This window comes from Marmota flaviventris, chromosome 8 (assembly GCF_047511675.1).
Source record: "Marmota flaviventris isolate mMarFla1 chromosome 8, mMarFla1.hap1, whole genome shotgun sequence".
Lineage (NCBI taxonomy): Eukaryota > Metazoa > Chordata > Mammalia > Rodentia > Sciuridae > Marmota > Marmota flaviventris.
Window position 1 is genome coordinate 59,275,707 of NC_092505.1, and position 25,625 is coordinate 59,301,331.

The 25,625-nt window shown below is 39.5% G+C and overlaps 1 protein-coding gene across 2 annotated transcripts; it reads right to left on the reverse strand.

Moving 5' to 3' along the window:
- Positions 1 to 1,640: 1,640 nt before the first annotated feature.
- On the reverse strand, positions 1,641 to 23,098 carry Poglut1 (protein O-glucosyltransferase 1). 2 transcript variants are annotated; one of them, XM_027936139.2, is made up of 11 exons: positions 22,960 to 23,098; positions 22,164 to 22,254; positions 20,566 to 20,709; positions 17,209 to 17,344; positions 14,786 to 14,907; positions 10,855 to 10,914; positions 9,433 to 9,532; positions 7,104 to 7,162; positions 5,778 to 5,945; positions 4,692 to 4,748; positions 1,641 to 4,016 (listed from the first exon to the last, which is right to left on the reverse strand). In XM_027936139.2, exons 1-11 carry the CDS (start codon positions 23,042 to 23,044, stop codon positions 3,860 to 3,862), a joined length of 1,179 nt encoding a protein of 392 aa, XP_027791940.1. In that variant the 5' UTR covers positions 23,045 to 23,098; the 3' UTR covers positions 1,641 to 3,859. The 2 variants fall into 2 exon arrangements, with proteins under 2 accessions (XP_027791940.1, XP_071471410.1); XM_071615309.1 differs by lacking the exon at positions 5,778 to 5,945.
- Positions 23,099 to 25,625: the final 2,527 nt, after the last annotated feature.

Below are 25,625 nucleotides of genomic sequence, written 5' to 3' on the forward strand. Positions count from 1 at the left end.
GAATTAGAATCAATCATGGGCCAAAGTGACCTAGAGTTGTCATGGCAGTGGGGACTTGAAAGTGATGTCATTTTGCTGTCAGTCAAAAATCAAGTGGGTGGGACTGCCTGGAAACTTCTCTGGGATCCCCAACAAAATTGGAGTGCAGAAGAGGCACACTGTCCCTTATCCTCTCTGAGAGGACCCACTCTCTCTCTCGACTGAGTGCTGCTTTCCCTTTTGCTATCTCTTCAATAAACTGATGCCTGTTACCCTGAAATCTTTCTGACTTGATTGTAAGAACTGGGGTTTGAAGTAGGGGGGATCTTTGTGCTGCCTGTTTCCCAGAAGGCCCCAGCTCTATAACAGTGTTACGAAGATTTCTCTGGTGTTTTAAGAAAAAAAGTAGATTCATTGCTCATCATAGCACTTACTCCATTATGCCATTATTTTCTATTTGCTGATCTCTCTCAGTAAACTACTTTGGAGCTCAGAGACCACAGATACTCATCTCTATCTCCAGGACCTACCAGTATCTGACATGAAGCAGGTGTTCAGTAAATATTTGTTGAAAGAAGAATTAGATCCCCTGACTCCTGGCACTAGGTTGCCGTTTATCCTTTGTTAAGTAGAGGTAGAGGTGGGTACCAGCATAAGGTCCTGAGGTCTGAAAGTCCCAAGAAAATGGCTGAGCAGCCTGTCTGCCTACATGTAAAAAACAAACAAACAAACAAAAAAAAACTAAATGCTTAAAATAAACCCAGGATCATCCTGGAATGAAGATGGGGAATGGGGATAAGGTGGAGGTTGGGCAAATGCTGAAATCATTTACATATAACTCAAATATCCACAGGGGTCTCTAGCCTATAACTACAAATGAGGTCCTATTAACAGGCAAATTTCACAATTCCATGGGTGGTTCCTTGTGTGGGTAACTAGAGACCCTTGTAAGTCTCTCTTTGCCACCTAGTAGCTTGCAAAAGTCCCCCGTCTACTGGCTACTGCTCACGCTGATGTTGTTCCACCTTAGCTCTCAGACTGTCTCACTCCAGCATTTCCTATTTCCCCAAGCTCTTAGGGCTTACCTTCTTTTTAGTACTAGGGAAATACTCTCCCTCCTCTGAGCTTATCTTTTTGAAAGGTCTCAGAGCAACTCTGTCCAAGCCAATAGATGTTAGGGGTTTAATTGGACCACATTGTAACACATAACTCTCTCATCAGAATATATATCTGCCAGCAGAAAAACTTATCAGGGAAGGATTTTAGTAGTTACCATTGTGTGTCTGGAACCACTGTCCTAATTCTCAGCCCTTGTTTCTGAGATCTGCTCATAGAACTCAGTAACTTCAGTGAATTTTTTTTCCCAGGGGTCAATATGTTCCCTTTCTCAGCAAGGTTCACCGAGTATAGTCCTTGCCAGACACAGTAATCCCAGGAATTTGGGATGCTGAGGCAAAAGGATCACAAATCTGAGGCCAGCCCCAGAAATTTAGCAAGACTCTGTCTCAAAACAAAAAGACTGGAAAAGAAACTCAATGGTAAAGTGCCCCTGGTTTCAATCCCAGTACTGCTCCTGAAAAAATAAATAAGTGCACACATACACACACAAACACACACACACACACACACATCCTTGCCATATATATAAATATATACATATATAATCCTTGCTACATATATTACATTTAGTTATATTATACACAACAAAAGCCTTTTCCACAAATAGAGAAAATGAATTTTTGAAGAGGAAAGGGTAAGTTTGGGTCTGAGCTAGTATTAATGACAACAAACTTCAAAAGTTGTGGGGATACAAATATTTTCAAAACATACACTTTACCCATTGTTATACATCATCCTTATACAATCAACACTGAGGTAAACAGATGAACAAGTATAAAATATGAGTAATTTGCTGTATGTAAAGACAAAGATGCCCTAGTTGACTCTTTGGAGGGCAAGTGAGGATTGGTATTGATATAATTTTTAAAAAATTTATTCAATCCCCCTTGGAGTCAATGGCTGGGCAATCTATAAATAGAATCTAGTAAAGCCAAATGTCTTCATATCCACCCATCCATCCATCCTTCAAACACTTCAGTATTTACTCTGTGTGAGGCATTGTGCTGGACAGTAGAGACATCAGGATGAGTAAAACATGATTTCCACCCAAAAGGAGAAATAGTCAAGTAATTATGGTACGATGTGATGTCATATAATGCAGGCATAAGCAAAATATTATGGTAAAATGTATGAAATATGATATGTCAAGAGCTTTGTAATGTTTTGAACAACCAATAAAAAAATAATAATAAATTAAAAAAAAAATTATGGTAACCCTTGCCTAGAAGAATGAAAGAAAGGATTCAAAGAGAAGGTGTTTGAGCTGCAACTTGAAACAAAATGGAAGTGTTCCCAGAGAAATGAAGCTTTAGTTCCTATTCTAAAAGACAACAAGGCCAGGTGTGGAGGCACACAACTGTAATTCCAACAAAATGGGAAGCTGAGGCAGGCGTATCATAAGTTCAAGGCCAGAATCAGCAACTTAGCAACCCTGTTTCAAAAATAAAATAAAAAGGGCTGGGGATATAGCTCAGAGATAGACTGTGCCTGGGTTCAATCCCCAGTACCACAATAAATAAATAAATAAATAAAAACAAAAGAAAATTTTCTTCCTATTTTATTTATATATTTATCTATTTTTGTGCAGTACTGCAGATTGAAACCAGGCCACTCTACCACTAAGCTATATCCCTAGCCTTTTAGTTTTTGAGACAGAGTATCACAGAGTTGCTGATGCTGGCTTGCATTTATGACCCTCCTGCTTTAGCCTACTGATTTGCTGGGATTACAGGCATTGTACCTGGCCCAAATGTCTTTTTCAAAAAAGGAAAAAAATGAGAAAGGACTCCAACAATGATTTGCAAAACAAATATCTCCTATATAAGTAAATGTAAAAGGTGAATGCTCTGAATTACCAACATAATGATGTATTCCCATATGGAAACTCTTTGTGGTCTCTGCACATTGTTGATCAATAACCCTGCTGCTGTCAATTTAAGAAGGAAAAATGCTAAAGTGTGCAAACGGTAAGATAAAAGTTATTCAACCAAGCACAGTTCCTTAAAGTGTGAGGACTACTTCCTAACTTTATTAGGAATTTTTTGTCTTTTTTTGTTCTTGTTGCTCTTTAAAGAGACAGTTAAAAAGGCATAAAGGCACAAGATGGGAACTTAAAATCCAATTGCAATAATTACTCATGTTATTAGCCCCTCTTGAGTGGCATTATAGAAACCTCCTGAGTACCAAACAGTTTATGCTTTTACAAAACAGAACTCCTATATCATTGCACAGCACAGCTGCTGCTTCCTTGAACTTTCAGAAAATGAACCCCAGGTATTTTTCACAAATCCCATAGGGTTTCTACATTAAAATAAAGCAACAGTTATCAAGTCTAGAATAATATCAGAACTGCAGAAATGAGTTGTACTAGTTCCAAATGCTCAATTTTATGTTCCAAAAAAATGGAACAAAGTGCATCTCTCCTGGACACAGTCATTTTCACAGTGATGAACATATACATGTAGATGATCTGAGGCACACTCTGTGATTGATCATAAGAAAATGAAAGTAGAATCAATTCAAAATCCACATTTCATGATTCCGGGTCCTTATTCAGACAGAGTTGAACTCTTCACATCTCTGTATTACACATATTTTAGATCTTTCTTAAGAGTAGCTCTGGGTGCAGCATGATAAAGAAAATCAGATGTTTGGCTTGATAAAAGGTGTTCAAGGTATAGGTGCCACACTCATAGTAAGCTTCTTACCACAGGATAGCAGATCTGCTGCCATAGGGAGGATTCTTGTCCTATGATGAGTACTACAGTTCAGTTTTCAAAATTTTGGGAACAATCTGGTCATAGCCTTTCCTTCTTGTTACATTATAGGACAGGAATTTAGAGTATTCCGTTAAGAGGTTTTCCCAGTAACAGGTGATGTCTTCCATCTGCAAGTGGTCTATAATAAACTGGCTTCCCCTAGAGGAAAGATTAACAAGAATATTTTGAAACACAGAACTTAACTTAATAATAGCCTACATGTTAATAAGCTATCTTATGCCAAAACTTGTTCAGAGTACTTTACATGAATTTAATTAATTTGATCCTCAGAATCAATCCTATAGCCATCATATCTATATATATTTGCATTTATCAATACAACATAACATTTTCCCCCCTAAAAACAAACACATTAATAGCTGGTGATCACAGCTAGGCAAAATGGTTCATGCCTATAATTCCAGCAACTCAGGAGGCCAAGGCAGGCTCTAAAAGTTTGAGGCCAGCCTTGGCAGCTTGGTGAGACCCTGCCTCAAAAAAGAAAAAAAGAGCTGGGAATGTAGCTTGGTGATAAATTGTCCCTGGGTTCAATTCCCAGGCCTGGGGGAAAAAAAGGAAAGAAAAAGAAAAAAGTCACGGATCATAAAAAGTATTTATTGAAATACCTTAAAGATTCCAATCTATTTCTATAAAGTTTGGGGCATATTAGTGTATGGATATGTTTTCCCCCTCCTCTGGAGAGTTTTAACTCTGAATTATCTCTGTACGATAAGGCTGATTTACAGACATCATATGGCGATAATATTCAGATAACATTAGCTATGGAAAAATGGGGATGATAAAGTAAGAAAAGGGAAAATGAAAAGAATTTACCTTTCAGCAATTTCTTGAGCTATATCATCATTTGCTTTTACAAATTGCAACAGCTCCCTAAAAGAAAAATAATTATTTGAACTCAAAATGTACACCAAACTTAGTACCAAGTCAGAAAAATCATAGCTTGATCTCTAGATATGTGGATAGTGGAATATTTCTTTCTTTGTTTTTGGCGGACACAACATCTTTGTTTGTATGTGGTGCTGAGGATCGAACCTGGGCCGCATGCATGCCAGGTGAGCGCGATACCGCTTGAGCTACATCCCCAGCCCGTGGAATATTTCTTTAAAGCAAGCCCACATACATATAAAAGGCAGCCTATTATAGATTTGGGACATAATTGAGAAAAAACAGAAATGTTCACAGATATAAATAAGAAATCAAAAGTGAAAACTTCCAACCTGTCTCCAAATTCTTCTTCTAGTCCCTAGGAGATAGAAGTGGGTCCACATTTCTGGCCCTTCTCCAATCTCATCCCATCAAGAGAAAATTTGCCTAAGCTTCACCGGGGTCAATTCTCATGCTATATCTGAAACGATGTTGATAATATAACAAGATCAAATATCCCTATCTTTAGCTTTTGAGAGATTAGAGCTTTTTTTTATTTTGTACTGTCTACATGTTATACACTGGAACCAGGATTAAAGCACTTTTCAAATTTAAATCCCACTTACAGCATTCTTAGACACTATAACCACTATACAATATATGCAAACCAAATAAAAGGTGGGAAAAAGCTTTTACTGAAAAAATTCATCAAGGGTAAATTCCTTATGCCAAGCATAGTGATGCACACCTGTAATCCCAGTGACTCAGAAGGTTAAGACAGGAGGTCACTTGCAATCGTTTGAGATAGCCCCAGCAACTTAGTGACACCCTGTCTCAAAATAAATAAATTTTAAAAAGGGCTAGGGATGTAACTCAGTGGTGAAGTACCCCTGGGTTCAATTCTCAGCACCAAGAGATGAAAACAGAAGAGTAAATGCCTTGTAATCCCAGTGACTTGGGAGTCTGAGAGAGGAGGATCACAAGTTTGAGGCCAGCCTTGGCAACTTAGAAGCAAATGATAGGATAGCTGCTTACTGGACATTGGAGAGGTCTGTTTTGACTGGGATATAGTGAACCCACGGCTTCAGCTGTGGATAGAAGAATTCTAGCCACTCATCACCAACATGGAAAACAAGTGAACCACAGAGGAAGAGGTGTTTGAACCGGAAACTTGCAGCTACGCCTCGAAAATTAAACAGATACCTACGGGGGAAAAAATGCAAAATATACTTGATACTCTTTATATTCTGCCACAAATATGACCTTTTTCTTGTTCCCTCCTTCCCTTTTCTCCTTTTATGATTCTCTCCTTTCCCTTTTCATTTTCAGTTTTCAAGAACACATTATTAGTATGTCCCTATAAGGTTTCCACAAACAGCCTGCTTTTCCAGGCTTGGGACTACAGGTTGCTCTGAGAATATCAGGGTACGGGAAAAGGGGGAATACCTTCTCCAGACAGAGCTAGATAGGTTCAGAAGCTCGGCTGAATATAGATAGGTTCAGAAGGGATTTTGAATATCTTTGAATGTTGATTTTGGACATATCTGAGAAAATACAGAAATGTTCAATGATAAAAATCAAAAATCAAGAGTGAAAAAAAATATCACACGCTTCTCTGTATGGGTATAATATCTTTATAGTCATGACCCCCAAAGCCCTATTTTTCCTTCAGTATACCCCCTCTGGTCAAAGGCACTCCCTGTTTCCTGGATAGTACCCTGAAGTTTAGGGAGAAGAACAAGTCTAACCTAATCCATCTTCAAAGAAACACTCCTTGGAAAACTGCTGTCACAGACTATAACACTTTCTTCTCAGCACTTCTCACACCTGCACTCCTGTCTCCAACCAGAGTTGCTCTTACACTATAGTTATCCTTGAGCATATAACCAGCATTTTTACCTTTGAGTCCCCCAGTTATCCTCCTCTGAGCCTTTACTTGTTCAACTAATATCTAGTCCTAGAATTTCATTATATTAGTGATTGATTAGTTTGTTGATTGCAGTGCTGGGAACCCAGGGCCTCACGCATGGTAAGTACATACTCTATCACTGAGCTTCATCGCCAACCCCTCAATATATTTATTACCCTGATAAATATTCAATCTAATGTCAACTGTTGGGTCAGAGGGATATGGAGAGGTAAACCCATCACTTTAACTAACAGCAAGTTCTCTGGAAGCAGGAAACATGTTTCATTCCTCTCTACAGTCTCTGCGTAGAACTCAGGTCAGTGCACATAGGCCCTCAGTAAAAGGCAGCTAAATGAATCAATGCTAGATATTAGTATTACAATTCTTACCCAAAGTAAAGCTGTTTCAAAAGAAAAATGGAAACCAAGAGTCAGGAGTTTTAGAAGTCTTACTTGTATTTGCAGTGATCCACAAGATGGACATCCTTAGCAGCTGGCTTTCCCAAGGTATCCTTTATGTGAAAGGGAAGTTATTAGTATTAGTAGGAATAGCACTTATGGGCAACCAATGTGGAGCAAGCATTGTAAAACATTTCTTCAACATAATCTCACTTAAGCCTCATAATAAACATACTCAGGAGGTATTATTATCTCATTAAACAGATGAGGAAGCTAAGGTTTAAAGGAGTTGGGAGACTTGCTCAGGATCACTGGCCCTAAGTAGAAATGCTAAGGTTTTAATCATGGCCTATAGCACATTTCACTCTGTGTAAATTACACACACAGAAGATAATTTGGGGGCATGGAATATATTTTTAAATAAATATTCAAACTGACTGGACACGGCAGTGCATGCCTATAATCTTAGCTATTCAGGAGGCAGAGGCAGAAACATCCCAAGTTTGAGGTCAGCCTGGGCAACTTTGTGATCATTTGTCTCAAAATAAAATTTTAAAAAGGCTTGGGGAATTAGCTCAGTGGTAGAGTGCCCCTAGAATCATCCCAAATACCACAAAAATAATTTAAAAAAAAATTGACAGCATTTATAGTGGCAGGATACTTCACGAAAAATCCAGATCTCCAACTTCTCTTAGGAAAAAATAAATAAAAAGGAGTATCTGGCAAACTGGACTCCCACTCCCACTTGGCAGCAATCAAATGGAGCTGTTAGTGCTCTCTCTGACTCCTTTACATCACCTGCTGGCCTTTCAGGGAATTTGATTTAGGACCCCTATGTACATTCCACCCTCCTTAGAAGATAGTAAAATGTACGAGGGCAATAAGTCTGTGTGCTTTTGCTGCCCCCCACAGTAGATGCTAACAAACTGTGTGCAGAATACATTCTTTCATATTTTTATTATTTGACCAGATTTCTTAAATTCATTAGTTCCTATTAATTGAAACTATATCAGATTGCCAGAGGTGGTAACTAATTCCTGTAATCCCAGCTATTAAGGAGATAGAAGCAAGAGGATTGCAAACTGGAGGCCAGTCTGGGTAATTTAGCAAGACTCAATACCAAGAAAAAAAGCGGGGGGGGGGGGGGGGGGGCATGGGGTGGACTGGGGATGTAGTTCAGTGGTACAACACCCCTGGGTTCAATTCCCAGTACTGAAAGAGAGAGAAAAAAAGAAACTGTGTCAAATAATATATAACATCTTGAATACATTTGATTTTTCCTTAAGAAGTTTCAATTTTATTTATTTATTTTTGGTATTAGGGATTTAACCAGGGGGCAATTAACCTCTGAGCCACATCTCCAGCCTTTTTATTTTTTATTTTGAGACAGGGGTTCAAAAAGTTACTGAGGCTGACTTCAAACTTGCAATCTTCCTGCCTTAGCCTCTGAGTCACTGGGATTACAGGTGTATGCCATGACACCTGGCCCATTCAATCTTTTTCTCAGAGCATCTTCATATAGTATATGGAAATTTCAAGTGAGAAAATAATAGGATTTTCAGATCTTTAATTAAGGCAAGAAGTCATAGTTAAAAGGACACAGATGGATTCTAAACTAATAAAGTCCCAATGTCTGGCTTTGCCTTAGAATTATTTGGGAAATTTTAAAGAAATGAAGATCCCTAGACTCCCAAAGATTTTGATTCATTTGACTCATTGTTTAGGCCCTCTGGTTATACTATAGTCACAGTAGCTAATCACTGGTTTAAACCAAGGGTTGGGAAACCTCAGCTGACAGCCCAAATCCAACCCACTACTTGGCTTTGTAGAACCCAGGAACTAAACATTTTTATATTTTCAAGTGGTTGGAAAAAAAACAAAAGAAAAATATTTTATGTGTCAGCTGTAGTGTTACACATCTATAATCCCAGCAATTTGGCAGGCCGAGGCAGAAGGATCATAATTTTGAGTTCAGTCTCAGCAATTTAGCAAGACTTTATCTCATTATAAAAAATAAAAAAGGTTGGGATTGTAGCTCAGTGGTAGAGTATCCTGCCACAGAGGTGAATAATAAGAACAGAAACCATATGATCTATGAAACTCAAAATATTTGCTATCTGGCCTTTTTCATAAGAAACTTCCAAACTCTGGTTTAAACCTTTAAAGTAGTGTAATATAATTATGCTAGGAATAATTTGGCCAGAAAAGCAAGGTGGGTTTGAAAAAGAAGAATTTATAGATATGCTAATATTGGTTCATGAAAGTTTCTCTACATTCATCTCACCACTGAGAGGAAACCTAATCTCAAATTCTACCCAGTCGACAATGTTCTTTAGGTGAGCACATTCACTGCTATAGTTTTATTCAGATGATTGCTGATTACTTTCATAGATTTCCAAGCCTGGTTTTTGGTATACTCTGCATCAACAAGTTTTGGATTTTTCCGAGATAGAAGGATGAGAGGATCCCGTTCTGGATTTGTCCTATAAAAGAAACACAAGACATAAAACTATGTGCCATGGACCATAATACTGTCCCTAATATCTCAAAGGTAAGCAATATTAGAACCCATGTAAAGGGTGTCTGCACAGATGTATAATTCACTGGTTTCTGTGACAGTGGGGAAGGGCATTCTAAGTACTGCAGCACCTATGTGGTCCAGGCTGTCCCCACTTTATCCTTTAGGGATAGGAAGTATTTGGCCCTTTTTTGCTTACATCTGGTCTCTAAGGACATGCTGTTCTGGTCACTATAGCTACTTCCCAGGGAATGACTTCCCTTTCAGGAAGGTTCTCATAGCCTCTATAATTACTAGTATTCAGAACTATGTAACTAGGTAATCACCACTCACCAAAATAGCTACATGACTTTTGTTCTGTAGGCTCTATAAAGTCCAGGGCTTATGTAGTTTTTTGTATGTAGACTGTATGTAGAAAAAGTGTTAGTTATGGTACAGGTAGCAGAGGGGCTTGACATATGAGGGGTCATGGATTCCCTGAGAATCTGAAAAATCACATATCTCTATATAATTTTAAGGAAGTCCTAAAATTCTTGGAGCCCAGATACAGTCTCCAAGTGAAGATTCTGTGTTCTCAAGAGCTGAGAACCAGAGAAATTGGTAAGAGACAGTAAGCAGGGATAGTGGGCCCATCTGCGTACTGAAGTCCACTTCCAAAGCAAGGAGGAGAGTGGCTAGAGTACGATCTCTGATACACACCACATACGCTACAAAACCTTTCTCCCTTCATGGTCTTCCCTATCATCTGCATCACAGATATTTACTGTGTATCTACGTGCCAGTTACTGTTCTTGGCACTGGAGATATGGAGCTGAACAAAGCTCCCTTTTCCATTTCTCTCTTCTCTCTACTTCCTTCTCCATTTTCGCCAGCCTCAGTCTATGTTATTAAACACTGTTTGGAAGCCACATGGTCTGACGAAAAGGTAGTAGGGAGACTTGACTCCTGCTCTTCATTAACCAGCAGAGTGATAGTGGCTACTCCCAGGAAACTGCAAACAAGAAGACATTCATCTTCTTTTCAACATCATATAATCAGTGTCCAACACAGCCTTAGCACTCTAAAAATATCTGTTGAATGACTACTGGAGGAACTTTACTTCTTTGAATTTCAGTTAAATGAAGAGTGATTTGGGCAAATAATTCTCAATCTAAGATTCTAGGCTTCTACATTTATTTCTTAGTTATTTTAGCTTTCCCCTTTCCCTTGGGATCATGCCCTCAAGATTACTTATATATCACACACTGCTAGGAGCAATTTTTATAAGAGATTAGAAAATATAATCACCTTGATCCTCGAAAATATGCTGTGGAATTTTTCTTTCTCCATGGCCACTGTGCTGCTGACCTAAAAACACAGATTTTGATTAGTTTCTGTGCTTTTTTTCTCAACTCTATAAGGATATGTTTTAACCATGTCTAAAAATTAGTTCAGGGCTTTATATTTTTAAATAAATCTGATCAAGGGTACTCAAAAGAAAAATCTCACTGGACATGGTAGCACACATCTGTAATTCCAGCAGTTCAGGAAGCTGAGGCAGGAGGATCACAAGTTCAAGGACAGCCTCAGCAACTTATGGAGGCCCTAAGCAACTTAGCAAGACCCTGTCTCAAAATAAAAAAAATTTAAAAAAGGGCTGGAGAGGGCTGGGGATGTGGCTCAAGCGGTAGCGCGTTCGCCTGGCATGCGTGCTGCCCGGGTTTGATCCTCAGCACCACATACAAACAAAGATGTTGTGTTTGCCGATAACTAAAAGATAAATATTAAAAAAAAAAAAAAGGGCTGGAGATGTAGCTTAGGAGTTAAGCACCCTGAGTTCAATCCCTGGTAACAAAAATAAAACAAAAACAAAAACAAAACAAAAGATAAAGAAAAAAGAAAAACTCCTGAATGATATTACCATCCCTTTTTTTATCATTTCACTCTTCTGGAGGGGCTCGCCAGGAATATCTACATGTCTACTGCCCTGTTAATAAGTAACAACATTAACTTGGTGGGAAAAAAAAGCTCCCAAACTCTGAATGACACGTTGGGGGCTGTTTGACACAATGAGGATTTACTCTCTACTTTAACAATGCTATTGATAGAATTAACATGAAGAAAACTGAGAAGAACATTAGAAATTGAATGAAAGGGAATTCACTCCCTGACTTCATGTTTTGGAGGTGTAGGTGTCAACAGATTTACTGACATTTGCAAAGCACCCTGGTATTATTACAGCTGTATGAAATGCTCTAGAAAGATAAAGTTCCTGAAACTCAGGTTTCAGTACACATTAGCATGACCAGCCTTCCTTGCTGAAATTGCTACTCAGCTGCATCATTTCTGACTTTGTTCATAGGAACTGTCCTTGCACAGAAGACTGCAGTACTTATCTCTGAAAAAGGAGAGGAAGGCTGAGTGAATGAGAGATTGGTGAACTATATTACAGGAATGGAGGAACACAGGATGTAGGTTCTTTTCTGATACCTAGTATCATGGAATTCACTTTTGCTCAGCTGAGAGCATTTCTCATTATTTCCCAGGCCCTCAGACCTCTAACATCAGCTAATCTGGCTCATTTTCTAACCCTTTCTTTTTTCTTTTCTTCCTTTTCTTTGGGGGGGAGGAGTGGGAAGGGGGGGAGTGGGTGGGGGGTGGCATTAGCAATTGAGCCCAGGGACACTCTACTACTAAGTAATATTCCCAAATCCCCAATCCTTTTCTTTTCTTTTGACACCAGGATTTAATCCAGGGGTGCTTAACGATTCCCAGTCCTTTTTTTTACTTTTTATTTTGAGACAGGATCTTGCTAAATTGCTTAGGGTCTCACTAAGTTACTGTGGCTGGCCTCAAACCTGTGATACTCCTACTTCACCCTCCTGAGTCACATGGTGGCGTGTGCCACCATGTCCAGCTTCTCCTCTAGTTCTTTCTTGCTAGATCACCTTTACCTGATCCTCCAGTTCAATGCCAGAACTATCTCTTGTTTCTCCTCATACTTCTTCCCATCAAAATATGAACATCATAGCACTAAATTTTTTTTTATTGTGGAAAAATGACAGGTTCATTATATTAAATTCTAACTGAAAAAGATAAAAGTAAAAATTCATTTGGACTCTCTCTACCCACAGGTAAGAATATAATGTTCTAGTGAAGAATTTCTTTTCAATCACACTTCTCTATATCAATGCTTTTCTTTCTCTTGCAGAGCTGCGGATTGAATCCAGGATCTTGTATGTTAGGTAAACCCTCAACCACTGAGCCACACCTGTTATTTGGAGTGATTTTATTTCTCCATCCTTACTCAGGGCCCACAGACATTTCTGATTATTACAACTGGAAGATTACTAGTGGCATTTAGTGAGTAGAGGCAAGAGATGCTGCTGAACATCCTACAAGGAATAGGACAGCTTCCCATAACAAAGAATTAAATTATCAAGTCCAAAATGTGAATAGTGCCAAGACTGATAAACCTTACTTTGTATAATAAGTCATTCCATATATGATAAAATAATTATATAACCAAATTGCAGTTTTTTATTCTGCAACTTCTTTAGACATGTATATATATATTTATATATAAAAATATATGATCAACAATTATATAACCAACACTTATACTTCCTATGTCCTGGATACTGTTTTATGTATATGCTTTATGTATATCAAATCATTCCCACAACCTTATAACATGAGTTTAATTAACTAATTGTAGTACTGAGGATCAAACCCAGGGGCACTCTACCACTGTGCTACAACCTTTTTGTTTTTTATTTTGAAACAAGTTCTCCCTAAGTTGCCCAAGCTGGCCTTGAATTAAACTGGGATTATAAACTGGGTGCAATTGCACCCAGTTAAAGTGGGTTTTATTACCCCTTTTTTACAGGCGAGCACCTTGAGAGGAGCAACTTGATCAGAGTCACACAGCTAATCAGGACCAAGATTTGAATCCAGAGTCCTGGTTTTTTTTAACTCCTTTTTCTACCCTGCCTTTCCATTCATTCATAGTATTCCATTTTAGAATCATGACATAATTCATGTCATCCCTTTTTGATAGGTTTGAAAAGTTTCCAACTTTTTTTTTTTTTTTTTTTGGTATCAGGGATTGAATTCAAGAGTGCTTAATCACTGAGCCACATCTCCAGCCATTTTTTATATTTTATTTAGAGACAGGGTCTCACTGAGTTGTTTAGGACCTCACTAAATTGCTGAGGCCGGCTTTGAACTTGCTATCCTCCTGCCTCAGCATCCCCAGCTGCTGGGATTATAGGCATGTGCAACCATACCCAACGGTAGTTTCCAACTTTTCACTCTAAGAAACATATGAGTAAACATCCTAGTATGTACATCTTTGCACACTTGTCATATTAGTTCCTCAGGAACTTATGCTAGCTGGGCATGGTGGTACACGCCCGTAATCCCTAGGACTTGAGAGGCTGAGGCAGAATGATTGCAAGTCAAAGCCAGCCTGGGCAATTAAATGAGACCCTGTCTCAAAATTTTTAAAAAGGGCCAGGGATGTAAATTAGTGGTATAGTATCCCTTTGTTCAATCCCCAGTACTGCAAAAATAAATAAACAAAACATAATAAAATAAAAAACAAAGAAAAGGAAAAAAGCACCTACACTGAATCATTATTACTGTGAAATGTAGCTGGATAAGGAATAAAGGAATACCTATGGCTTGGATGATGAGATCCATCTAAAAACCAAAACCATGGAAGGAAGATATCAACAGGCCAAAGTATGTTTAAGTCATGAACAGAGAAGATCTGGAATAAGCTTGCACTTGAGATACCTACAGGATAACTATGCTCCCACATACCTGCCTAAATTATCAAGTACATTTATACTCTTCCAAATATTTTCTGTGTTCTCCCATTACAATATGTTTATTCATTTTCTCTTATTATGAAAGTAATTTGCTCTTGAGATCTTTAAAGTACAGAAATATTTTAAAAGAAAATAAAAGGGTCCTGTAATCTCTCCCACAGAGGCACTGCTGACAGTTTAGGATAGATTCTTCTGCAATTTCTTTAGACATGTATATTTTTATATGTACACAGAATTGCTTTTACGATGAACAGTCTTATTTTTAACTTAAAGTCAATCTTTTTAAAGTAAAAAACTTAGTTATACTATACTGTTTATAGCCATGTGTCACTACACTCAGCTCTACTGCTTATTTCAACAAAACCCACAAAGAGAAAAATACAAAACCTTTCTAAAGGACCTACCTTACTAGATCTTCTCTGAAGAGGTCCCACCGTCCAAGACCAGTAGGATAAATTGGCCAAACAGCAGGTCCCCCTTCCCAAAATGTCCAAGCGGGATACATGATATCATGGTACTCGGATGTCTTCAACAGAAACAGAAAGGCCATTCTAAGTAAGTCTTGGAACAGAGCAAGAAGAAGCAAACTGCATTCATGACATGAGATATAGACAAAGGCCCTGCTGTAGTGTCCACTTGCCAAAGATACATTTCCCCTAGTCTGCAAGGTCCACACCCTAGACATTACAAGGCAAAAGTGACCATGGGTTAAAATCCACAGGATCACCATAGCCCAGAATTTAGAATAATATTAAAGGTCAACTTTTTCAGTTCCTCAAACTTCTGTTTTTTGTAGAGGAGATATACATACTGTTAAGATTTTATTTTAAGGAAATAATCTACCTACTTCTCTCATCATTTTACTGCTATTACATTTGGAGTTTTCACGGCCTTACCAGTTCTTTGTTATTTTCCAGTGGGTCCTTTGAGAGTAAAACCCAGGAAATACAGTACAATGATTAAGAGTGTGGGCTCTTGGGACAGATTGTGAGAGTTTGAATGCAGCCTCAACCGCTTTACAACTCTAGGCGAATTACTTAATCTCTCTCTGCCTCAGTTTTTTCATCATTGTATTGTGAAAATATTATCAATAATACTCTCTATTTTTAGGCTGATTTTGAATACAAAGTGTCTTAATACAAGCTTAGGGCAGTGTCCAGCAATTAGAAAGTATTTAATAAGTGTTGGCTAGTGGTTCCTGACACAGTTAAGCTCACATGGTTGGACAGTAAATCCTCAGCTATTTACTCACTGATCAGGGTGAGAAGTACCAATGGGCAGATAAGAGTATAATCACATCTTCCGAAGAAAGTTTGAAACCACCTGTTATTTTTCTTAGTATTTTTTTAGTTGTAGATGGACACATATCTTTATTTATTTATTTTTTATGTGGTGTTGAGGATCAAAGCCAGCACTTCACACATGCTAGGCAAGTGGTCTACTACTTAGCTATAACTCCAGCCCTTCATTTGTTACTTCTTATGATTTCTCTGTTAATATCTGGTCACTGATAAACCTCTAACAACTATTTCTGCATTGGGATTACATGTGCAATATGCTGTTTAACTTCTCTTAAATACTTAAAAATATTAAGTAATTCATCAAGCACTTCCACATAACAGCTATTCAATGGAAGCTACATAATTAACTACAAAGTTAACATATTAAAATCCCTCCCTTTGAAACTACGAATCGGTTTTTAAAAAATAGAAGGGAGGAAAGATAAAAGGAAAGTTAGTATACTGATGGTCATACTTTATTATCCACAGAAATAACAGATAAAAATAATAGACACCAAGTCCTTACTGACTTACATGGGAGCCTCTATCTGTTCTTCTTGAAGAGTTTCACGACAAACAATGAGACCAAGCACTTTTGAGAAATGAGGCTAAACCATGGACAATGCAATACAAAATGTGGCCTCAGCCCACTTGCAACACAGGAAATAAATAAGTCTAGAGAGAAAGTAAACTGTGATAAAGAAAAAAAAGTGAGAATAAAAGGTCCTTCTGCTTTGGAAAAACCAAGTCAGAGATGATGTTCCTTTTTAAAAATCCATGGGGTTTTCCTAAATCCACTTTCCACTCTTCCCCCATACTATTATTTATTTATTTTGTACTGGGGATTCAACACAAGGGATACTTTACCTGTGAGCTACATCTGCAGTCCTTTTTTGTTTTTTTATTTTGAGATAAAGTCTCACTAAATTGCTGAGGATCTCACTACAGTGCTGAGGCTGGTCTCAAACCTGTGGTTCTCCTGCTTTAGCCTCCCAAGTGGCTGGAATTATAAGCATGTGCCACTGTGCCCTGCTTTTTTTTGGCGGGGGTGGGAGGTGGGGGCAGGAGGTGGTGGCACTAGAGATTGAACCCAAAGTTACTCTACCATTGAACTACATCCTCAACCATTCTTTGCTTTTGAGACAGGATCTCACAAAGTTGCCAAGGCTGGCCTTGATCTTGAGATTTTCCTGCCTCAGCTTCCCATGTCACTGGGATTACAGGGATGTGCCACCACGCCTGGCTCTCTGTAAGATTTCTGAGCCCTACTTCCAATGCCCTGTAGTTTCCTCAGGCCTCTTACTCCCTAGCCTCCATCCCTAGCACACAGACATGTAAGCAATCTTACATTATTTACGGATCCTCAACTCCATCTTCTCTGTCTTATTGCTCAACCACTGTGAACTTACGGGGACAGAGAACCCACTCTTGGACCTCAGGGGTCATCTTTACTATTACCCACTAGACTCTGCCACAAGACGATGATCTTTTCTCATATTCTAAAGGAACACCCTCCACCCCTCCCTTATGGCTCTTTTTGCGCTTACCTTACTGAAGGAGAAGACTGGGATGACAGGCTCCATCCATTTAGGAACCTGAGGATAGTCTCGTACATTGATTACCATCTCCATGTCAGGGAGGTGCCCAATAACTTCCAAAATAAAGTGCTCAACACCACTACATCTGTCAATGAGAAAAACTACAGTCACCAGAGTAGTGTCTGCAGAGTCTAGGATAAAGGGTCCCAGTCATACTTCAAAATGAGACAAGCCAGTGTTCAGATCATTAGCCTACTGCAAAGTGTCCTGAAAACAATGCTGCTTCTTCTTCTTCTTTTTTTTTTTTTTAATATTTTTAAAGTTACTGACGGACTTTATTTTTATTTACATGCAGTACTGAGAATCAAACTCAGTGCCTCAAACATGCTAGGCAAGCGCTCTACCGCTGAGCAACAACCCCAGCCTGCTGAAAGCAATGCTTCTGAAGTACTTTACAAAGTTATATTGTGTAAATTATCATCCCTAGTTAAGCTATTCTGGCTTACAACACGTAATAAAATTTTCCAAATAAATAATCTTTGAAGGGAATATGATTGCAACTTCTACTACTTTTCCTCTATTCGTTCCCAGATTTTTCTTTATTTCCCTTTTATGGATTAGTTAATTATTAGGAAAGGTACACATTCTGATAGGAACTGGAAGAGCTAATTTTCTAATTGTGTTCCTGAGCTTTGCTTCTCACAAAGGCACTGCTATAGTTTGAATCTGGAAGGCCCCACAAAGGCCCATGTGCTAAACGCTTGGTCATCAACTTGGCTCTATTGGGAGTTAGTGGAAAATTAAGAGAATTATAAAAAGTGGGTACAGTGAGAGGTTTTAGGTCTTTGGGAGGGGTGCTCTTAAAAGAAACTGGAACACCATATCCATCTCTTTCTCTCTCTCTCTCTTTGCTTCCCATACACATTAAGGCAAACTATTTGCTCCACCACACACTCTCTGCCATGATACACTGTCTTGCTACAGGCCCAAAAGCAATGGGGCCAACTGATTATGGACTGAAATCTCTGAAATATAATATATTTAAGAGAGAGCAGCCTCCATTAAAGAAAGGGACACACCATTCTTTTCTCTTTTTAAGTTAATTTTCTCAGGTATTCTATTACAGTCATGAAAAACTAACACAGACACCATGTTATTTCCATCACAACTGTCATAGTTTATGGGGAGAGAAAATCTCTCCTCATTATCTTCAACTTAAATACAGAACACTATTAAAATTAGTTTTTTAAGTCAGAAAGAAGTGTTTGCATAATCACAAAGGCTGTAACATTACTTCCTGACTGAACTGTCTCAGGAATCCACAGAGGATTTCTTTAAAGAAAGAGGAGACACACAGACTGTTTAGTTTGTTTCTGCCCTATCCTTCAAGGTCCCGAACAGCACCACACTAGGGCAGCACTCCAAGCATTGATCAAAATTTTCTGGCCACATGGAAATGACTGATTTAAGATAATTTTATATATAAGGAAATGACTACAAAAAAATACCAATAGTTCAAAAACATAGGTAAAGATGCTCAATAGTACTAAAAATAAAATGTCATCCCCCCACTATGTACAACTATAATGCACCAATTTTAAAAAGTGGGGAAAGAAAATAAAATGTGAGCTGGATGCAATGGCATATGCTTGTAATCCCAGTGAATTGGAAATTTAGGCAAGAGGATCACAAATTTGAGGCTAACCTCAGTAAGTTGGTGAGACCCTGTCCCAAAATAAAAAATAAAAAGGGTTGGGGATGTGACTCAGTAGTATAGTGCCTCTGGGTTCAATACGTAGTACTGTAAAATAAAAGAAAGAAATGTCAAAAAATACATGCTGATTTTACCAATCAGATTGGCAAAGATCAAAAAGTCTAGTACACAATGTTGGTAAGGCTACAAGGTCTATTCAGAGAATGTGAAACAAGGACGGCAGAAATATGAACAGGTATCGCCATCTATCTATGCTGGCGACCTAACGCTGGGTTCACAAAATCTGACTATTCCAATAACTTAAGAAAATGGTGAAGAAAGCATGCAAACACACAGAAGCCCCTTTTCAAAATCCAGGAACGGCTCTGTGACCTTAGGGGTCCTGAAAGCAATGCTTATAAAGTACTTTACAAAGTTAGGATAAAGTACTATCCTAACCTTTTATTATGTAAATGATTATCCCTACAGAGCCACAGGAAGTCTTTATTCTTATATAGGGTACATAAAAGGCGATGTTCCATGGAACATTCTATCCACAAAAGGGCAAAGAGGTAGGATTAGAAGGAACAGGTGGTTGTAATACAGCCCAGTTGGATGACACCCACTCCTGGAGCAACATCTTCCTTATCTGAGTGGAGGTAAAGCCCAATGTATTGCAGGGTGCAATAACTGTTCAGTACTCCTTTACTCAGGACTTAAAGGTGTACACACAGCTTCTGTCCAGAGTGGCTCCTGACAATCAAGAACAACCTCTCTGAAGGACAATTTATTTTTTATTTTTCATGATTTTAAAAACACATTAATTGACTTAGTTATTCCACTTCTAAAAACTTAGCTTACATATATATTTATAGAAATGCTCCAAGGTATGAGTACAAGAATATTCACTGCAGTGCTATTTCTGGTAGCCAAATATCAGAGGAACAGGAGTATGGTGAGAAATAATTTAAATGCTCACTGGCAGAGGTCCCAATAAAGAAATCCATATATTAGATCATTATACAGCAGTGAAAAAGGTGAGCTGTTCTCTCTGTACCTGGTCCATAATAGACATTCAGTAAATACCTATATTTTTCTTCCTCCTTCAGCCAAGCTCACCCCTGCTAGGTTCTATCAGCCTGTGTCCTGCAGCTACTCTAGCCAGGGACAGAAGAGACGAAAGGGCAAGGACAGTTTAGCCAATATATCCAGTGATGTGCCCAAACCTCATAAAGAGAGAGGAGATAGACTTCAATAGAGGAGCTGGAAGCTGAGCATGGTAATGTATGCCCGTAATCCCAATGATTCAGGAGGCTGAGGCAGGAGGATCCCAAGTTTGAGGCCAGCCTCAGCAACTTAGCAAGGCCCTAAGCATCTTAGCAAAGCTCTGTCTCAAAATAATATATAAATAAAAAAGGCTGAGGATGTAGCTCAGTGGTAAAATGCCCTGGGTTCAATCCCTAGTACAAATAAGGAAAAAAAAAAAAAAAAAGGAACTGGCAAGAAAAATTCCCAGGCATGTGAAAGAGCTTATCAACTCACCCATGGTAGCAGTCCTCCGGAAATGTAAGGAGGGATTCACTTGTCAGGACCCTGAATGGGCTTCTAAAAGCAGTATCAAGTAGGCCTATATGTAATAAGGTCAGAAGATGCATCTACCTCATAACTCTTACCTTGAGGGAAACATGCAGTCATATTCTCGGTATAATTTGTTCTTAATGATCTGATAATGGGTCCCTAGCTTTCGTCTGACTACTTCCGCCATCATCTTCTTGGAGATTCCTCCTCGGAAAGGAATCAGATCCTCTTCTATAACACTGGAAAGGAGTAAGAATTGTCAAGGAAAGCAGCCTAGAAGCAGTACCATTCCATGAACTTCCCAAATGCATTTACATTTAGTACTAGAGAACACAGTAAACTGAGGCAAAGAGGGGTCAGGGACCAGAGAGTAGTTCAGAGGTAGCGCACTTGCTTAGCAAGTATGAGGCTCTGCATTTCATTCCTAAGCACCTTTGAAAAGAAAAAAAAAAAAAAGCAATGAGCAAGAATGAGCAACTCTCTTCTCCAGAAGTACCATGGGTAAACAAAAAACATCAAACCTGCAGGGCATGGTGGCACAGCAATCTCGGAAGGCTGAGGCAGGAGGATCACAAGTTTAAGACCACCCTCAGCAACTTAATAAAACCCTGTCTCAAAATAAAACTTTTTAAAAGGCAGGGGGTGGGGGAAGGGCATTAGGGATGTAGAAGTAAATTGCTTCTGGATTCAATCATCAGTTGGGGGCAGGCATCAAACACAACAAAAGTACAAAAAGTTAATATTCAAGTAAATGTCTCTTCTTCTTCCCTCTATCTGGACTGCTTCTTCCTTGTTAACTTCATAGTCCTCTGTTTATGTCATGTCCAAGTCCTCCCAGCCACTGCAGACCTACTGACATATATCCCTTTGTCTGGACACCCACAAAAATTATGGTTCATGTTTCACAGTCTAACAGTCTATCCCCCACCCTGCCCATACACATGCTCTAAAAACCTGACAGAAAATAAACTATTTTGTATCTCCCTGGAAGCTCAGTACATAGTAAGTTTGCAATAAGTATCAGGTGAATATTTGAGGAGTCAGAATAATACAATGAGAAGTCGCCCTGCTGATGACCAATCTGAGATCTTTTATGTAGTTATCTTTCTACCATACCAAGTTCCAGTCCTAATTTGCACACATTAAAGGTAACCAACAGGAAATTAATGATTGGATTCATTGATAAATATGTGCATTCTTTCAACAGTTTTTATCCAGTGCACTTACTGAGGTGCAACAAAAAATAAGACATAGACCCAGAAATCAAGAAATTTTCAATCCATGGGATGAAATCATGATTCATGATTTCCACAGGATGTTCCACAGGATGAAGTAATGCTGAGACCACAGGGCCCATTCCAGAGCCAGGGCATTTGCACTCCTTAGAATTAAAGAGAACCACCTCAGTCATCCTTTCTGCTCTATTGCAACCAAAGTCTCTCAAGGGTTTTTTTTTTGTTCCTTACCAGGGATTGAACCCAGAGGTGCTCAACCACTAAGCTACATCCCCAGCCGTTTTTATTTTTTTAAATTTTGAGACAAGAGTCTGGGTAAGTTGGTCTGGAACAAGTTCTCCTTCTGTCTCACCTACCAAGTCGCTGGGAATACAGGTATACACCACTCCCACCCAGCTCTCAGTAGGGTACAACCTTCTGACAAGAATTTAATTCAAAAGTCACATCAAAGAACTCACCCATGGTAGCAGCTGCAGTTTTGACTTGAACATGGTTCATAATTCTCCAAAGACCTGTTAATTTGGTCAATAAATATTTTCCACTTTGAACCTTCAAAAAGCGAAATGAAAGTCAACTAAATATCTCTGAGCATTTTTTTTTCTTTCAGTAAGCAGACAGGGCCAACAAAAGATCAACACTTTCAGAAATCCCCTTCCTATCCCACTCTTTGAAACAAAGCACTAGGAAGGATTCTGTAACTCGCCAGCGCTTTAGTCAGATCTGCTCCTTTACGGGGCCATTAGGAGTCCAAGAAATTGGAAAATCCACGAGGTTAATGCTCAGCCTTCATTCAGAAGGCTATGGGTAAACTGGATGGCGACACGGACTCTCATCTTCTAATCAAATTGAGTCCGATAAAAAAAAAGGATCAATTAAAAGTCATGGACATTAACCTTCCCTTCATCCCTTGTGACAACACACACACACACACACACACACTCTCACAGCCCACCCACCCGCTTCTCCCAGTGGGTTCTAAGGAGGTACAGAACTGCCGAGCGCGGGCGATACCTCCTGCGCGAGAAGAGGGGTTTCCCTCTCCTCGCTATCACCAAGCATTCCGGGGATGGGTTGCCCGCCAGGGTCCTGGGCAGAAGCAGAGCCCCAGACACCCTCTCTCTCCACTTCAAGACGCCGGTGGCCGCTGCCCAACTCTGCGCTACAGCGGCCATAGCATCCTCTAGGACGCCTGCCACGGGGGGAGCGCCTCCAGGCCCGAGCCCAGCCGCAGACTCGGCCCTGCCGGGAGCCCACCTGACTCCTTCTGGCGGCCCTGCACTGGGAGCAGGAGTAGCAACAGCAGCCAGAGCCGAAGCCGAGCGCTGATCCGCCGCTCCATAGCCGGCCGACCCGCTGCTGACTCCCTGCCGCCCCGCCCCGCACAAAGATGGCGACCGGCTCCGCAACCCGGAGACGCGCGGGCTGCCCGGCACAGAGGGGGCCCCAGTGCGCGCCCCGGCGCAGGCCTGCGGAGATGCCAGCTGGAAACCAGGCGCCCGCACGCCGGCGGGCAAGCACCTCCAACAACGTCAATTCCTTCCATTCTACAGCATATTACAAATATTCTTTACAGCCAGAAAACTGAAGATCAGAGAGTACTTTGCTCCTACAGCTTCGCAGTCAGTGGCACAACCAAGTCTTGTCGTTGAGCCTAGGCTTGATCTTTCCACATATCAAACTGCTTCTTATTAAATAGCCTAGATTTGTTGAGCATGTGAATGTGCATAGAACAGTTTGCATGGCTGCAATCCCAGTGACCAGGGAGGCTGATGCAGGAGAATCCAAAGTTTGAGGCCAGCCTCAGCAATTTAGCAAGATCCTGTTTCAAAATAAAAAAATAATAAATGGCTGGGAAGGTAGCTCAGAGGCAGAATGATCCTGGGTTCTAGTCCCCAAACTGCAAAAACAAAACAAGATCTCCAAATATTGCAAATAGTTTATCACAGGTCCCTTTGTAATAGGAATTTGTAACAGGTGGGGTGACTTAGGCATAGAAAAAAAAAATAAGTGGTGTTAAATAAAATTCACAAGAAGCCATTATTTGGACTGAGCTCCTGCAGTGTGCACCGACCAGACCAAATCAGAATGAAGTCACTTGACCTAGATACTAGTAATCAAACTGGTCTTTAAATGGTCTCCTTTAAAAAACAAAACAGGAGATTCACAGCAACCAATCAGAAAGAGCTCAGTCTAGCGGGCCAGCATAATAAAGAAGTTCCTGTTTTAACCCTCTAAGGAAAGTTAACTTTCATCCTGCTTTTCATTCTTTATTTCTTCATCCCTTTTCTGCCTGTTTAGCTAACCACCTCTGCTCAGATCTTGGAACAACTATTTTCATAGATGAGATGCCACCAGAACAACTATTTTCATAGATGAGATGCCACCAGAACTACTATTTTCATAGATAAGATGCCACCAGAACAACTGTTTTCACAGATGAGATGCTGCCAGATTCATAGCTCACTAATGAAAGCCAATTAGATCTTTATTTTTTGACAGGTGACAATATAAAACTGGATATTATACTTAACATATCCAGATATAGGTTATGTAGGCATGTATTAGTGATCATACAGTTCTTTATCCTTGTATAAATAACCTTAGGCTTTGCAGAACTACATGGAAGTACCAAAATCAAATTTGTGCCCTGGAATTTAGAACTATTAGAGAAAACAAATGCTTCCCTGAAGATAGTTTACCTTTATTTTTTGGTCGGGTCGGGGTGAGTACTGGAGATTGAGCCCATGGATGCTCTACCACTGAGCTACATGCTCAGACATTTTTTGAGATGGGTTCTCACTAAGTTGCCCAAGCTGGCGTCAAACGTGGGGATGTAGCTCAGTGGAATAGTGCCCCTGGGTTCAATTCCCAGTGCCCCCTTCTCCCCAAAAGCAAATACTGTAGTTTATTTATTTTTTTTCTTGAGTTAGGGTCTCACTAAGTTGTGGAGGCTGGCCTCAAACTTGTAATTCTCCTGTCTCACCCTCCCCAGTAGCTGGGATTGCAAGTATGTATGTAATAGGGGTTCACTTGATGCTTTGACTATATATATCCCTTGTGGCTGTGAAACTTACATGTTTTTTTCTTTCCCCCCAATCTTCTTTTCCCTAAAACTTCTGCTCCCTGATCTTCTTTTCCTTAAACTTCTTGCTTATCTCTCCTCCCTAATCTCATTTTCTCTGAATCACCTCTATAAAAGCCCCCTTTCATACTATGGCAGAATCACAGCTGTTGGGATAGGAATCCCCTGCATTTCTCCTTTGCTAGCAAAGTAATAAATCTTCTTTTTCCTTTTTCACAAAACTGTGTCCTCGCTATTGGATTGGCATTGGGGACAAGGAGCAAGCTTTCAGCAACATGTACTACAAGGTCAGGCTCAAATATTGTTGTTTAAAAGTACTTGCCTGAGTCTTCAAATTCATTTCATGTTACATCGCCTTTGATTATCATGATTCAGTCATACAGTAGGTTGCTTTACAAAAGTGCTCAGATCTCTGCATAAATTTTGTTTCTATTTCTATTTGGACTGCTTTTCCTTTTCGTGTGTGTGTGTGTGGGGGGGTAGGGGGTATAGAGATCGTACCACTCACTACATTCTCAGTCTTTAAATTTTTTTTTTTTTTAAATTCTGAGGCAGATTCTTACTAAGTTGCCCCGGCTGGCCTCAAACTTGTGATCTTTCTGCTTCCTCCTCCTGAGACACTGGGATTACAAATGCGTACCACCGCTCTGGGCTAGACAGCTTTTCTCTTCCATTGTTGCATTACTGCATTCAGTTTCTACTGAATATCTTTGCCTCAAAAAGACATGCCCCCAAATAGTACTCTCTTATTATTTACCTCAGCCCCTTGTTTGTCTCTTTCATAATACCTATAATTTCTAATTGTTTTATATATTAAATATTTTCCTCATTAGAATAT